The following is a 16,444-nucleotide window of genomic DNA, read 5'->3' as shown; positions in this document are numbered from 1 at the left end:
TTGAAGAAAATTCTCTTAGAAGGGGCTAAGTTGAAAATGCTTTCAGCACCTGTGTCACTCCTTTCCTTCCAGCTGTTGACAGGAACATCATATACTAGCTTCTTAACAGTTCCTTCTTCTACATAAATTCTGATGTATTCAGAAGAATCAGTGATCGTATTTATTTTCCTTATTCTTTTTCTAATCTATCAAAGACTCTACCTGCGGGAAAACATGATAAGGCATACCAAGTGCCAGATCTCACAATCAGTAGGCCTACACTACTAGAATATGCAAAAAATAAATACTGGTTATAGAGAATATTGGAAAAGTCGCATGGTATTTAGAGGATTTTGGAAAAGTAGAGATTGGATTACTATCACCTTTACTTTTTAACTTCGCTTTAGAATATGCCATTAGGAAAGTTCAGGATAACAGAGAGGGTTTGGAATTGAACGGGATACATCAGCTTCTTGTCTATGCGGATGACGTGAATATGTTAGGAGAAAATACACAAACGATTAGGGAAAACACGGAAATTTTACTTGAAGCAAGTAAAGCGATCGGTTCGAAAATAAATCACGAAAAGACAAAGTATATGATTATGTCTCGTGACCAGAATATTGTACGAAATGGAAATATAAAAATTGGAGATTTATCCTTCGAAGAGGTGGAAAAATTCAAATATCTTGGAGCAACAGTAACAAATATAAATGACACTCGGGAGGAAATTAAACGCAGAATAAATATGGGAAATGCGTGTTATTATTCGGTTAAGAAGCTCTTATCATCCAGTCTGCTGCCCAAAAATCTGAAAGTTAGAATTTATAAAACAGTTATATTACTGGTTTTTCTGTATGGTTGTGAAACTTGGACTCTCACTCTGAGAGAGGAATATAGGTTAAGGGTGTTTGAGAATAAGGTGCTTAGGAAAATATTTGGGGCTAAGAGGGATGAAGTTACAGGAGAATGAAGAAAGTTACACAATGCAGAACTGCACGCATTGTATTCTTCACCTGACATAATTAGGAACATTAAATCCAGATGTTTGAGATGGGCAGGGCATGTAGCACGTATGGGCGAATCCAGTAATGCATATAGAGTGTTAGTTGGGAGACCGGAGGGAAAAAGACCTTTAGGGAGGCCGAGACGTAGATGGGAGGATAATATTAAAATGGATTTGAGGGAGGTGGGATATGATGATAGAGACTGGATTAATCTTGCACAGGATAGGGACCGATGGCGGGCTTATGTGAGGGCGGCAATGAACCTTCGGGTTCCTTAAAAGCCATTTGTAAGTAAGTAAGTAAGTAAGAGATTGGATTTAGAGGATATTGGAATAGTAACTATTTTTCAAATGAATTTTTTCACTATATGTAGAGCTCTTTTGAACATTATTGATATATAGGTCAATAGAGTGCATTAATTCTTACTATAAAGAGATAAAAAATAATTTTGGTGAAAAAGTGGATTTAGAGGGTTTTGGAACTGTGTGCCTCAATTGTTCACAGCATTTATCACATCACACGACAGTAGGTATGATCCAGCAGGGCCTTCTGGATCCAGGCCCCCAACAATCACATAAACTACATGCCGCCCAACAGCATCCGTCGTCTCATCAATTGACACCATATGTGTTGGTTTGTTAGTTTACACCTGATCTCAGTAATGCATGTGTTGTAAATTTTCTCGACATATTACTTCAGTAACGTAGTCTGATGTGGAATTTCTCTTCTAGTGTATTTCTGTAAAAACTCGCGGAATGCCGTATTTGCGAGTTTGTTAAATGATTTGTCGGCAGGTATAAATGCTTTACACATGTCTTCATAAAATGTTGAATTTAATATACGGTCCTTCTGCACATTTACTGTTCCAGCCGTTTGTGTTTCATTGTACTTATGTGCCTTTGAACATTATATTCCTTGTTTTTAGCAGACGTAATGCTGACATTGCAAAGTTTACAATACAGATTGCTATTTAGAATGCAAAATACATCTGCACCATACTGTGAAACTAAATATTCTAGTTTCCAAGACGTGTTTCTTTCCTTCTGAGCCATACTGCGGAGCACACTACACTTCACGACAGTTTGTATCATACTTGAATGAACTGTACCATGGCGGTTGTGTCGTCTCCATACACACATACACTTGCTTAATCCGTGTATATCCTGTAGTGAATTGGCTTCCTTTCACTGTAAACATGCTCCAATGTCACAGGCCTAATGATCACAAATGGAATGTCGACAACAGTAATGAATTAAACATAACTGCATCACTGATACCATATCAACATACAGAAACAACGGGTATGAACATGTATCACGGATGCCCAATAACAGGCTGCCTCAGAGGCTATTTCACTACAATCCTTGTGGGAAGCGAGACCTTGGACGACCAAAAGTGCAATGAAGAGGCCAGCTTTCGGCTAGCATCCAACATGGACCCTATTCTACAAAAGTATGGTCTAATACATTACAAGTGTATTGAGCTGTAACAGTTATTAGTCACAAAGATTTCTTGTACATTTGTACTTTATTACTCCATACTTACAACAGTAGAGTTGTAACTTTATATTCCACAATACTATACAAGAACTTTTACTAATAATTAATAATGTATTAAATTATACACCACACTAATATGGTGTATAATACAATTTTCTGCTGTAAATTACTATGAACTGAATATTTTCAACGAAATTGCAAAACGATTTTGAATCTTCATTTGTCACCTCTAACATAAGAGTGCTGAAAGCATCAAGCACACTTTTCACTTCTCCCTATCCACTTCCTAACCCACACTTTTATTTTCTGTTTCTTATATTTATTTTTTCACTTTTATTAAAGGGAGTCGTCAAGCCCTATCTTACTAATGTTAAAACAGCAATATTAATGACCCGTTATCACAGAACATACTAGGTATAGAAATGTGATATTTTACAGGATTTTTATGCATTCCTTCTGAGTGCACTGATTCGTTTTGATGATAAAATATCTAATAGAAAAACAATATTTTTTTTTATAAACTTCTAAAATTAAAAACAAGAATTAGACATTTTATTTATTTTTATTATTATTATTTTTTTAATAAACTATTACAGAAAACTCAATCAAAGGAATTCCATATCATCACACTGTTACCTGAAATGTATCGTAAAAATTTCATGCAGATAGACCTAGTAGTTTCTGAGAAAACAGATCATTTATGTTGAAAAATGTAGTTTTAAGTAAATCATGTTTCAAGTAAAAATTTCTATAAAAATTCACCTATTACAGAAAAAATGTTTTAAAACCCTTCTGGTTGGTGGTCCTTGTCTTCTTCCTATCCTGCTCACCTAATACTGCCCCCCTTCTCTTGGATCTTGCCTCCTAGGTTGTGTTTGTTGCATCTATCTCATCCGCCATGTTTTTTGAGGTATTGTATCCTATTTGAATACCGATCCCTGAACGCCTGTATTCTTGCAGTGTATTCATCATTAAATGTGAGTATAGCATCTAGTACACCAAGTTCCAACGATGATATCGTCACCTGAATGTAAGAACTAGGTAACTCGAAATTTGCGTTTTTTAGTTATCATAGCATAGCAAAAATCGCACAGAATGTAATCCAAGAACTAGGTAACCGATCAAACGATATCAGCGACATCTATTTTCCACTGTAACAAATAAGTAAAAGAAAACGAGACATATTCCTTAGTGCAATATGTAAGTAAATAGGCAATATCTCAAAATAGGAAGAATCAAGTTACCTAGTTCTTGCATTCAGGTGACGATTATATCAACAAACCCATTTTTGGGACTCGATACCCAACAACGTTATTGAATGATTCATTAGTATTCTGAGTTCTTCCTCTCAAACATTTTTTTAGCTAATACTGCTAATGGCTTCATTGCCAGATGCAAGGCACTAGACAACAACATTTTTTTAGCAAATCAGAATGGACAAGATCTTAAAACACAGACTTTATGAAGCATTAATTTTACTACAAAACAAGCCGAACCACAGCCTTCTAAGACAATTTTAGTTCCTGAGATAATAATTTTTTTGTGAAAAGTGATAAATTTTTTTCTCTGAAACATAAATACACTAATATTTTTTAAAAAACATTTAAAATATTAAATATTCGAATATTTTCATAAACCAAATACCATATTAAGCAGAATGAACCATACTGTCATAAAATGTAAAAAATAAAAATTTATTTATTTATTTATTTATTTATTTATTTATTTATTTATTTTATTTTATTTTATTTTTTTTTTTGGGTCTTGATGATTCCCTTAATTTAACAATTGTGGCCATGGCTTCAACCATTCCCACTTCTAACATTTTCTTGTGATAGTATGGTCTCATTCTGAGTCTCGTATAAACACTTCCCATCATGAGAGTGGACTATAGCAACTGTCATGAGAGAACTGTCGCTGTGTGAAGGAGGCTTTAATCTGTGTAGAGTAAAGTAGGTTCACTTTGTGTTTCTCAATGTACCATAACTGACAACTCAAGTAGTGCTAGCTATCAGGGATTTCTTCCATAGATCATTTATCACAAAAATCTCATGGCATTGGTCTCCTGGAAAAATTATAGGTACAATGTAATAGATTTCCATTGATTTCTGGATGACTGTGTGAATTATGAAGCAGTGGTGGAATGACAGCACAGGAAAAAGGAATATTCTGGAAAAACTTGATACATCATCATCATTGCTCATTACAAATTTTACTTAGATTGCCTGGATTGGAAAGTCTGTGCTCTAGTTGTTTGGGAATGAAACATCAGATTCATCTCACACCTCCTGAAAAGAATATTCTGAAATGTCGTACCTCTCACCCATAATAATTCCAAGCTATATGCATAACTCAGTGCTTAGTATTTATGAATAGGGATTGGATTTCTGTGACAAGTCATATTTTTATCCCAGTCTCATTTTATAAGCTTAAGTTAAATTAAACATATTTCTAGCTTTTTTTAAACATGTCACAGTGTTTATTGATTATGTTGTTGTTGTTGGCCAATACTAAGGATCTTAGATTTCTTCCATTCTCCTGCGGGCGTCCCAATAGTATTTGGTGAGCTGTGATGGTAAATCAGCATCTAATTTCTTTATTGCTGGGAATTGTAGCAAATGTTCTTTATCCATGATGGAGTTCTGATTTCTACAGAGGGTGTACTGTGGATGCTGGTAGATATTAATTCGATGTAGATGAGAGGCGAGACAATCATGTCCAGTTGTTAAACAAAATATAGCAACAGCCTTTTTTTCGTGGTAAATCTGGGATGTTATTACTGTCTAGCTCTAGCAGAATGTTCCAAGGTTTGCCTTCGCTTTTCTTCAGGAATTCCTGTTTACAAAAGGGCTGAACTATGTGTTTGATCCTGACTTTTGAGGCTTGAAAAGAGATTGTATTATTTTGAGTTTGTCTGATGTTTGTTCCTTTTTTGGCCAGGAAGTCAGCTTTTTCATTACCTACTATTCCACAGTGTGAGGGTATCCATTGAAAAACTACCTCTTTACGAGCCCTTGTAGCATTTTAAGAGCAGAAAGAATTTCTCTTACGAGTCTGTTTCCTGGAGGACTTGATGTTAGTCCTTGGAGTCCAGATTTATAATCACTAAGTATAACCACTTTGTTAAATTTATGTATGTGATGAAAAAGCTGTTTCAGGGCTTCTAATTCACCATCATAATGAGTGGACAGTGTTCCAAGAGATATGTAAAAGCTAAAAATGTCACTGTAGATTCCTGCTCCAGCATTACTATGTTTATCAAGCAGAGATTCATCTGTATAAATATGAAGCCATTCAGATATTGGATATCTTGTACATATGGTTTCAATAGCTAATGATTTTAATACTGATTGGTCGACGTCACATTTTACAGTGATGTATTGTATCAGATCATTTTCATATTTAATTTCAGGCTGAGAAAGTGGCTGTACTGAGAGTAGAAGCTTTTCTATATTATCAGTTGTTTGTACATTGTATTTACTTTGTAATTTATAAATATCCTGGAAGAAGCCAGATTGTGTTTTGAGTTTCCGTTCAGAATTTTTTAGTTCCTCCAAAAATCATTGTTTATTGTTTATAAAAATCCATATTTTACCATATTTTAGCATTAAGTCATATTTGATCAAAAATGGTAGAAAAGCATATTTTTAGTTACATTACAAAAGTCTTAACAGTTCTCCAAACATGTTTTTTGTCAATAATGGCAAGAGATTTTGTTTACGTTTGGCTATTTATTTAGATTTATTTTCTTTAGAAATATTTTGTGGTTAAATGAAGTTTGAAGATAACTGGATTCGCCAGCAGTAAATTGTCAAAATACAGAGGACAAAAGAATGTTAGGATTATGGTCAAATTGTTGCTGATCGGTCTCACCTTCATCCTCTTCACCCTCCCAAACATGTGACACTTAAGAGGTTCTAACTATACTGTTGCCATAACATTCAGTGACCCTGTTAACATAGCTGTCATGCAGAGGACAGACGTTGGATATTTTTCACCCGTCTTTTGCCCTGCTATATTTATAGGCTGAACAGTCTGCTATGGCCAGTACAAGGAGTTAATATTCACGAAAACAGTTTTGTAAAATAGCCAATAACTTGTTTTGCGTCATATTTCCTATTTTTTTGCTATATTTTAGTGCTTTTATGGCCTAAGTGCATACATATTTCCAGAGTTTTTAGAAATAGAAATCCGAGCCCTTTTGGTAGTCTAGTCACTACCACAAGTCACAGGAGAGCCAGTCCTAGCAATTTCTCGTCATAGAATGTTGAGTTCAATGTTAGAGAAGGCTCTATGGCCTTAACTCTGCCAGGTTAAATAAAACCATTATTATTTTTATTATTACTATTCATCCTCTTCTATTGTCTCAGTCCCTCGTCAATGGAATTCTCTACTCAGAATATTAGGGACTACCAGACAATAACTACTTCCAAGAATAGGCTAAGCAATTTCTTACGAACATAGTCAAATTGAAGTTATAATTGTAATCATGATTGAGTTTAATCATTTCATTATATTGTAGGCTTAATAATGATTATTATTATTATTATTATTATTATTATTATTATTATTATTACATAATTATTGTATTGGTATTTTGGAATGACAAAAGAAACTGTATTTATTGTATTACATTAATGATGGATTATGTAGCTATTATATTATATTATAAATGTTAAATGTTATGTTTTATTTAACGATGCTCGCAACTGCCGAGGTTATATCAGCATCGCTGGTGTGCTGGAATTTTGTCCCGCAGGTGTTCTTTTACATGCCAGTAAATCTACTGACATGAGCCTGTCGCATTTAAGCACACTTTAAGCAATATACTAATTTTATATCATACTGATTGAGTAGAAGAGAAGGCTGAATGTCCTTAACTCTGTCAATTAAAATAAAACATTATATTACATAAAAGGAATGGATATTTGGAAAAACTTTAGTTGAAAATACATTTTTTAATTATTTTAAGAGTTAGCCTGGTGATGTAGTCGGTAGAGTGCTGGTTTTCTGTGCCTGAGGTTGCTTAAATGTGACAGGCTCATGTCAGTAGATTTATTGGCATGTAAAAGAACTGTTGTGGGACAAAATTCTGACACACCAACGGTCCTTATATAACCTCGGCAGTTGAGTGTGTCGTTAAATAAAACATATTTCTTTTATTATTTTTAGAATTTTGGTAACTTGTAATTATTATTTATTGTATTTATGTTCATTTCAGATTGAGGATTCAGAACGTAAAAATGTCAAGAAAGAGAGTAGATCAGCAATAAATTATGATGATGCATTGGATATGTATGCTGAAGACTTTGATGAAAAGGAAAAAGCAAGACTTGAAAAGAAAAAGGAAGGAGTATCTAGTGCTGGTACAGGAGAAGAAAATGGAAATAGAGTTGATGATACATCCAGAAGTGCACACAAAGAGAGCGAAGGTATTTATAATCCCATAGTCAGGCATTCAAATTTATAATAATAGTAGAAAAAAAAAAAAAAAAAAAAAGTAGAGTGATAGTGATGGAGTGTGTTCGTGTGTACATACATGCACATGTGAGTGTGCGTGTGTTTTCTTTTGTTCAACTCCTGTAAGCCATTAGAATTTTTATATGTGTCAGTATTTAAGATCTGTCTGAAACGTTTAGAGGCACTAATTAAAAAAAAATAGCATATATCATAGTGAGGATCATTTAAGAGCAGTTCTTAAATTGCTGATTTGACTGTCTCTTCAGTATTGACAACTAATACCAGTTATCACCAAAGAGGGTAAAATCACAATGCCTTGTACTATAATAATAATAATAATAATAATAATAATAATAATAATAATAATAATAATAATGTACTGTAGTATTAACAATAACATTGTCTTGCTTATGCACAGTAGTGGCAAAAAAAACCGGACCTACCCTTGTAGCTGATTTCAGAGTCTTGTTCACTCCAGAGCACGATAGACTGGTAACTAAGACTTTCGTGGTTCGAATCCTGCCTCGGAAGGAAACTTTTTTTTTTTGTTCCTTATTCAAATTTATTCCCAATACTTTTCGATTGCTGGTAAAAATTCATGTTCTGGGAATAATAAGTTAATTAAGTAGTAAAATATCGCTGCAATCGAAAAGTATTGGGAATAAATTTGGATAAGGAACAAAAAAAAGTTTCCTTCCAAGGCAGGATTCGAACCACGAAAGTCTTAGTTACCAGTCTATCGTGCTCTGGAGTGAACAAGGCTCTGAAATCAGCTACAAGGGTCGGTCCGGTTTTTTTTTGCCACTACTGTACTTATTTACCACATCTTTATGTTGGGAGGTGTTTTGTAAATGGTTCAATAATTTGTGAAGTATACTTTTCTCCCGGACCTCTCACACATTATGTTGATAATTAGTAGATTAATATGATCTAATGTTTTATTTTCAAAAGGCCAAATATTTTACAAGTTTTTGGACATTGAATCTAAGTTATCTTGGCTAGGTAATAGGTACTGTTTTGTTTCCCTAAAGTTTGCAGCATTTACTCATAGAGAGATCAGCTGTTAATGTATGCTTTTCAAGGAGCTATTGTTGAAGAAATGTTTTGAGGGTCTGCACTGTTAATTCCAGGATCAACTTTTTACTCTGTACTATATTCTTTCTGCCATTCATTTTCAGTAGTTTGAGTTAATAACAATTAAGAGTTCAAGTGAATATTTTTTTGACTTACAAATGTCACAGTTGTTTTGAAACTTGAAAAATTAAGGACATTAACTCATCTGTAACATCCATGACAAAATGTGTGTAACATCCGTGACATGGAAGAAACAGCTATAAAATATTTAGCGATTATGTTTTTGTGAACTAATTAGATGCCATGAGATTTGCATAGCTTTCACATGGACACTATGGGAATGAATTTCCTTTTGCTTGAGGCAGAGACCTGAGTTTTACACTTTTTGTTAATAAGGTGTGAAGTGAGTTCACAAATCTTGTAACATCTGTGACGGAACCTTTCCTTTATTTTCTGCAATAATAATAAATATTATTCAACAACTTTTTTCTGTAAAATGATACTGATATTCTAAATTGATTCTAATAATAAAAACTGACAAAAGTCACTTCATTTTCAATATATATAATTTGAAAATAGTAAAAATGTAACATCCATGATAACTGGCATGGCTGTTATCAGAATTTCCCAGTGTTGTAAGTTTAACATGTTTAACAGTGTGGACAAAGTGTTAAATGAAATTAGCATTAACATGATCAATCAACATGTTGGGATGTTGATGGTAAATCATTTAACATGTTGTTGTTAAATGTTTAATAGTGGAGACGAGCCTTTACAAGCTTTTTGTAATGCTAGGGTAACCAAACTATTACAAGATTGGGTGGAAGCAAGGCAATCAATCAAGAGTTGGTATCCAAAGAGCTTTAGTTGGATCAGTGACAGAGATATCCAGAAATGATGCTGTAGATGGAGTCAATCATCTTCCAAGGATTTGGCAACGTATTGTTGACATGGCAGGGGACTCTATTTGAATTATATCATGTCAAAAGTAACCTGAATAAATTTAGTTACGAACAATCTTAGCACAGTAGTATCACAGACAAGCACTTGTCAATAACTAACATTCGAATGGAGCGACAGAAAGGTCTCTTTGTTCAGGTCATAAACCGCTAGAGAAAGTGTGGAGTGAGTTGTTTCCGTACCAAACCAAAAACCCGCCTATTGATTCTGCCTGTACTAGAGGTGTAGATCAGTTGCAAGGAGGTAATTGAACTCATTGTTATGCTCCCTTTGTAAGAAAGGGACGTGACGTCATGTCGTTGTGTAGGGACCTAAACTCTGCTGTCTGATTTTGATAATAAATTATTAAAAGTATTTTAGTTTCGTCCTTTAAATGTGCAAAAATTTGATTTGAACAAATGTAATATTTTTAAATTCCTTTTTAGAACGAAATGTTACATTTGTTCAAATAAAAGTTCTGCACATTTAAAGGACAAATGTAAAATTCCTTCAATCCTTTATCATCGCAATACACTGCTCTCTTAAACTGACTGAGCGTACTGGAAATTAAGTCAATGACTTTCCCAAAACACACTATGAAGCAAAAAAAAAACGAGCAAAATTGTGTTAAACTTTTTTGTTTGAAGTATCTCAAAGAATAACCCTCTGAAAATAATAACCTTTCTTACAGTCCACGCTGTATATCCTTGTTTCATTTAAGAGCTAGGGTATGTTAAAAGTATAAAATAATTGTATCTCCTTTTCTTAAAAATCAATGTGAAAATTCATACATAAGATAATTTTGCACCTTTGTAAAAGGCATACATAAAGTTAGTTTTTCTAAAACCTATTTCTTTGGTTATTTATTGAGATATTTATTTGGATTTATCACACGTGTCGTTTTTCTTAATGGTTGTTCTTAGCATGTTTGTGTTAAAATTTGTTTTATTCTACCTTAAATACTGTCAGAAGCATAAAATCTCAGCGCAATGTGTAATTTATATAGAACTTACCATTTTTATCATAAGATGCATTATTATTGATGGTTTTCCCTCAGACCTTAACATGAATTGCAACAAATTATTTGAAATAATTATTTAGCTTTTAATTGATGTTTAATTTTTTTGTTGGAATGAAATCCTGTTCTTATTTCGCTTACTAAAGTAATACAGACAACTTTGAAAAACATATTATATGTCTTTCACGTGTTAAATTTTATGGTACCTTATTAACACGTGAAAGACATATACTGTAATATATTTTCCGAAGTTATATGTGTTAAAAGTTATGTAATCAAGATGTATATACAAGCAACATATTGTGGATTAATTGGTGGATTAATTGATTTCATTTCAACTAATTCAAATGAAGAATGAAAAATAATTCGTAATGTACGAGTATACAATTACGTGGTCAAAATTCGGTACGGAGATTATTATTTCAAGCAAATATGATGTATTTAATTTGTAGTCATGAAGACATTAGGTGGAATATATTGTGAGTTTTATTAGTAGCAATAATGTAATTTATTCGTCACAACAATAATTCCTTTCTACAATTCACCTTAAACGCTCTCGTCAACAATTGGATCTTCACTCACACAGTATTCGTTATAGCACTCCACCGACGACAATGACAATTGACTTGGACTATTACGCACAACAATGAACTGTTAATCTTAACTAATATTTACAAAGCACTATTTACAAATCAGAACTACCAGTTCTCAGTTCACAGTTCTTCTATCTCAGTCACTCGAGTTCACGGTATCTCGAACCACAGACCTTCAGAGACAGTTCACTGTACTCGAACTCGGGTCCCTCCAACTGCGGTCCACTGCACTCGAACTCAGGTCCCTCCAACTGCGGTCCACTGCACTCGAACTCAGGTCCCTCCAACTGCGGTCCACTGCACTCGAACTCAGGCCTTCGGATGCTGACGCAGATGCGGACGCACACTCGAGTCGAACTCCGGCTGGCTTGCTTGCTCTGGCTTTCTCACTGACTGAATAACTGAAAACTCTCTAGTTCGCTGGCGCCTGCTCTTTTATAGCAAAATCATAGTTGCGAGAACCTTCTACAGGTGTGTAGAGAATTATCTCAATTATCTCTACATAGACAGACGTCTGGAATAGTCGAGAAGGTCGTTCCACATCCACTGCGTCAAGTAGCAGCTGCGCGCGCAGACTCGTCGCGTGACGTAATACACCCTCTCTCTTCTCTCCACCGCGCGACGTCACTCAATGTTCCGTGGAGCCTGTGCGATCTGCTTTCTTGCGGGACGCTGGTCGTGAGTTCGATTCTCACGTCGCTGTCACATTGCCCCCTCCTTAGGGCTGCTCGTCCCGGGCAGTCCCTTGGTAGGCTGCTAATCGGTCCAGATGCACCACCATCATCTTCCCTCGAGGTTGTCGCTGGATCCGGTACACCACGTCGTTGATCCGGGTCACCACGCGGTATGGTCCATCCCAGGCACGCTGCAGCTTTGGTGATTTCCCTTTGGTCCTGGTAGGTCGATACAGCCACACCAGGTCGCCCTCCTGGAATCCTGCAGAGTTGGCCAATCTGTCGTAGCGCACCTTCATCCTGTCGCTGGCCATTTTGAGGTGCTCTCTGGCCAGTTGGTGAACTCCATTCAACTTCTCGGTGAGTTCTGCCACATAGTCAGTTGCTGGCTGGTCGGCGCTGGGTGGCATGCCAAACAGCAGATCACAGGGCAGGCGCAGCTCTCTCCCGAAGACCATGTTTGCCGGTGTCATCCCTGTTGTATCGTGGACCGAAGCTCTGTAGGCCAAGAGGAACAGTGGGACTCTGGCATCCCAGTCTCGTTGATGGTTGGACACCACCTTCCGCAGATGCTCTTCCAAGGTTTTGATGTAGCGTTCCACCATACCATCGGACTGTGGGTGGAGGGGAGTGGTCCTGGTTTTATGCACCCCCAGACGCTCGAGCAATTCTCCCATCAGGTTGGATTCGAAGTTGCGCCCCTGATCGCTATGCAATTCCCGGGGCACCCCGAATCGGCAGATGAAGTTGTCAAGCAGCGCGTCGGCCACCGTCGAAGCCTCTTGGTTAGGAATCGCGTACACCTCTGGCCATTTTGTGAAGTAATCCATGGCTACTAACAGGTAGCGGTTCCCGCGATCCGTGACCGGGAACGGTCCAGCAACGTCGATGGCGATCCTCTCAAAAGGAGCTCCCACGTTGTACTGCTGCATGGCTCCCCTGCTGCGGGTCCTTGGTCCGCGACTGGCTGCACAGGTGTCGCATCTTCGGCACCATTGTTCCGTGTCGGTTCTCTGATGCAACCAATAGAACCTCTGCCTTAACTTGTCCAGCGTCCTGTTGGCTCCCAGGTGGCCTCCAGTCACTCCAGCATGAGTCTCCTCCAGCACTTCCTTCACCTTGCTCCTGGGCAGGACAAGTTGTTCTATGTGGGTCCTTCCATCGGCCGACTCCCAAATCCTCTTCAGGATACCGTCCTTGACAGTGAAGGATTCCCACTGGGCCCAGTAGCTCTTGTAAGTGGTGCTACGGTTGGCGATATCGGCCCATACTGGTCTCTGGCCGGACTCCACATCACGTAGTAGCTGTCCAATGTTTGGGTCCTCCAGCTGCTCCCTCCTTATGGCGGCGTTATCCCATCCTGGGCTCGGCTGGGCGGCAATTGCTCGGACTGCGTGGGCGCCATCCCGCTCTTCTACTTTCAGGCAGTGTTTGCAGCCATCCGGGCACGGACGTCGTGACAGGGCATCAGCGTTGGAATGTTTCTTCCCTTGTCGGTGTTCAGAGGTGAAGTTGTACTCCTGCAGTCGTTGAACCCAACGGGCGGTCTGCCCCTCCAGATTCTTGAAGCCCAATAGCCAGGTGAGTGCAGAATGGTCTGTCCTCAGATGGAACTCCTGGCCATACAAATATTTGTGGAAATGCTTCAGGGCTTCCACAATGGCAAGAAGTTCTCTACGGGTCACGCAGTAGTTTCTCTCAGCCTTGGACAATGTTCGGCTGAAGTAGGCAATCACCCTCTCTTGCCCGTCCTGTTCCTGAGAGAGTACTCCGCCGATGCCCACGTTGCTAGCGTCCGTGTCGAGCGTGAACTTCCTTCCAGGGATGGGATATCCCAGTACAGGAGCAGTGCAGAGCGCCTCTTTCAGCGACTGGAAGGATAACTCCGCCTCGTCTGTCCACTGGAATTGTCGTTTCTCCTCGGTCAGCTGGGTTAGAGGCTTAGCGATGTTGGCGTACCCAGCTACGAACCTTCTGTAATAAGTGCAGAGGCCGAGAAAGCGGCGCAGCTCCTGCTTGTCCCTCGGTCTCGGCCATCCTCTGACGGCTTGTAGCTTCTCCGGGTCCGTGGCCACTCCGTTGGTCCCTACTACGTGTCCCAAGTAGTTGACCTTCTTCTGGAATAGATGACATTTCTTCGGGTTAAACTTCAGCCTGGCTTGTCGCAGTCTCTCGAACACTTTCCTCAGGTTCAACAGCTGTTCGCCGAAAGTCTTGCCCACCACGATGACGTCATCAAGGTACAGCAAACAGGTGTCGTATGTCAGGCCTCTCATTACGGACTCCATTAGTCTCTGGAATGTAGCCGGGGCGTTGCAGAGGCCGAACGGCATAACGGTGAACTGCCATAGTCCCTGGCCTGTAGAGAATGCCGTTTTCTCCTTGTCCTCAGGATGCAGCGCCACCTGCCAGTATCCTGACTTGAGATCCAACGTCGAGAACCACTCTGCTCCGGCCAGGGTGTCCAAGGTGTCGTCAATTCGTGGAAGGGGAAAGCAGTCTTTCCTGGTGACGTCATTCAGTCTTCTGTAGTCCACGCAGAAACGCAGGTCCCCATTCTTCTTCTTCACCAGCACCACAGGTGAAGACCAAGGGCTGTCGGATTCCTCGATGACCCCTCTTGCTTTCATGCCCTCCAGTTGGCTGTCAATCTCCCTCTGTTTAGCTAGAGGAACGCGTCGAGGAGGCTGTCTAATTGGGCGAGCATTTCCGGTGTCGATGTGGTGCTGAACTTTCTCCGTTCTCCCGTAGTCATTTTCAGACAGACTGAACACGTCTTGAAATTCTGTCAGTAGATCGTGGACTTGTCTTCTTTCTCTTTTGCTTAAATTCGCCGGCAATTCTCGAGCCAGCTCTTTCAGTGATGGGTCTAGATCTGGACGTGGTCGGTGACACTCCTCGTTTTCTGCCAGCGACGTCACAGACACCACCGGCTCGACGTTACCTAGTACAGTTCCACTAGGCACCTCCTTGTCCCGATTGGTGACATTCAGGACCCTCACCGGTACCACATTCTGATTCGGGAGTAGGGATCTGGCCACATAAACCCCATCTATCGGAGTTGTTTGCGAATCGAGGAGCAGGTTTCTCTTAGGTTGTCCGTCCAGTCTTGCCGTCACCACCATCTCGCAGCCTGCCGGGATTGTAACATGATTCTCCAGGGTGAGTCTGCTGGCCATGGGTTGGTCTTCGACGTCCCTCAGGAACACTTCATCCTGACCAAAACGCAGGATACGGCGCCTGACGTCCACCGTTGCATCGAAGATCCGCATGGCGTCGAGTCCCAGGATGACGTCTTCAGTGATGTTGGCGACGAACACCCACATCTCCAGTCTCCTCTTCCCCAATGTCAGATCCAGGAAAACCTCCTTTTGGATGGGCAGGTTCTCGCCTGAGGCAGTACGTAGCTCGTATTGGCGCAGCGGCGTCCTCCCAGGTAGGCCACGCACGACTTCCGGTCTGGCGATAGTGAGCGACGCCCCGGTGTCTACCAGTACTCTGCATGGGCGGCCTCTTATCCATCCGTCAGCAATCAGCCCATCGTCGCATCTTCTGTTAACCGTCTTCAAGATCAGCCGAGGGGATGGTGATGACGGCGCCGACGTGCCCCTCATCGCATCGGCCCCTTTTAGTTTTCCTGTTTGTGACCAGATCGGTCACAGTCCCTCCTCAGGTGTCCAGGCTCGCCGCAGGACCAGCAGGTAGGCACTCCTCGTCTTCGTCGCTCGGGTGATTTCGGTTGACGTTCCTCGACGTCGGCCGCCGCGACGCTCCTAATCCGGTGCGATGCCAAGACGTTCGCCGTCAACTTGGCTGCCTCCATCCTGAGGGCCGCCGCCAGAGCTACATTGATGGTGCGATGCTCTGCCAAGAGTAGCTGTTGCTTTATTTCCGGGTCTCGAACTCCGCTGCCGAAGGTGTAGGCCGCCTCTCCAGCGATGAAGTCATTAGGTAGGCCCCTGAGCGCCTTATGGGCCAGTTGTTCCACCGCCATCGCGAATTCTTGCAGGGACTCGCCTGACTGTTGGACCCTCGTTTTCAGTTGGGTCCTGAATGCTGCAGCAAGTTGATGGTCACCATAACGTCCCTCCAAGGCCGCCATTATCTCAGCGGCTGTCCCGTCTTCTGGAACGCTGTGAAGAATCTCCGACGCCTGTCCCTGAAGCGCGGCCAGCAGCTGAGTAGTTTTCTCTGCTGGCGT

The 16,444-nt window shown here is 39.9% G+C and overlaps 1 protein-coding gene across 7 annotated transcripts in view; it reads left to right on the top strand.

The window, feature by feature from the left end:
• LOC138710155 (CD2 antigen cytoplasmic tail-binding protein 2 homolog) overlaps window positions 1–16,444 on the top strand; it is a 122,089-nt gene that overhangs the window by 47,676 nt on the left and 57,969 nt on the right. For 6 of the 7 annotated variants that reach the window (XR_011335114.1, XR_011335116.1, XR_011335115.1 and 3 more), the window contains one exon: window positions 7,707–7,917. Coding sequence is in view for 4 of the 7 variants with exons in the window: in XM_069840784.1 (XP_069696885.1) it covers window positions 7,707–7,917 (211 nt within the window). In the remaining 3 variants the exon portion in view is untranslated. Of the gene's footprint in view, window positions 1–7,706; window positions 7,918–9,814; window positions 11,200–16,444 lie in introns of those variants that run through there. The other variant, XM_069840786.1, reaches the window with a different exon arrangement.

Source organism: Periplaneta americana, chromosome 12 (genome assembly GCF_040183065.1).
Source record: "Periplaneta americana isolate PAMFEO1 chromosome 12, P.americana_PAMFEO1_priV1, whole genome shotgun sequence".
Taxonomy (NCBI): Eukaryota; Metazoa; Arthropoda; class Insecta; order Blattodea; family Blattidae; genus Periplaneta; species Periplaneta americana.
Note: the sequence above shows the minus strand (reverse complement) of the source record. Positions and strands in the feature narration are given on the sequence as shown.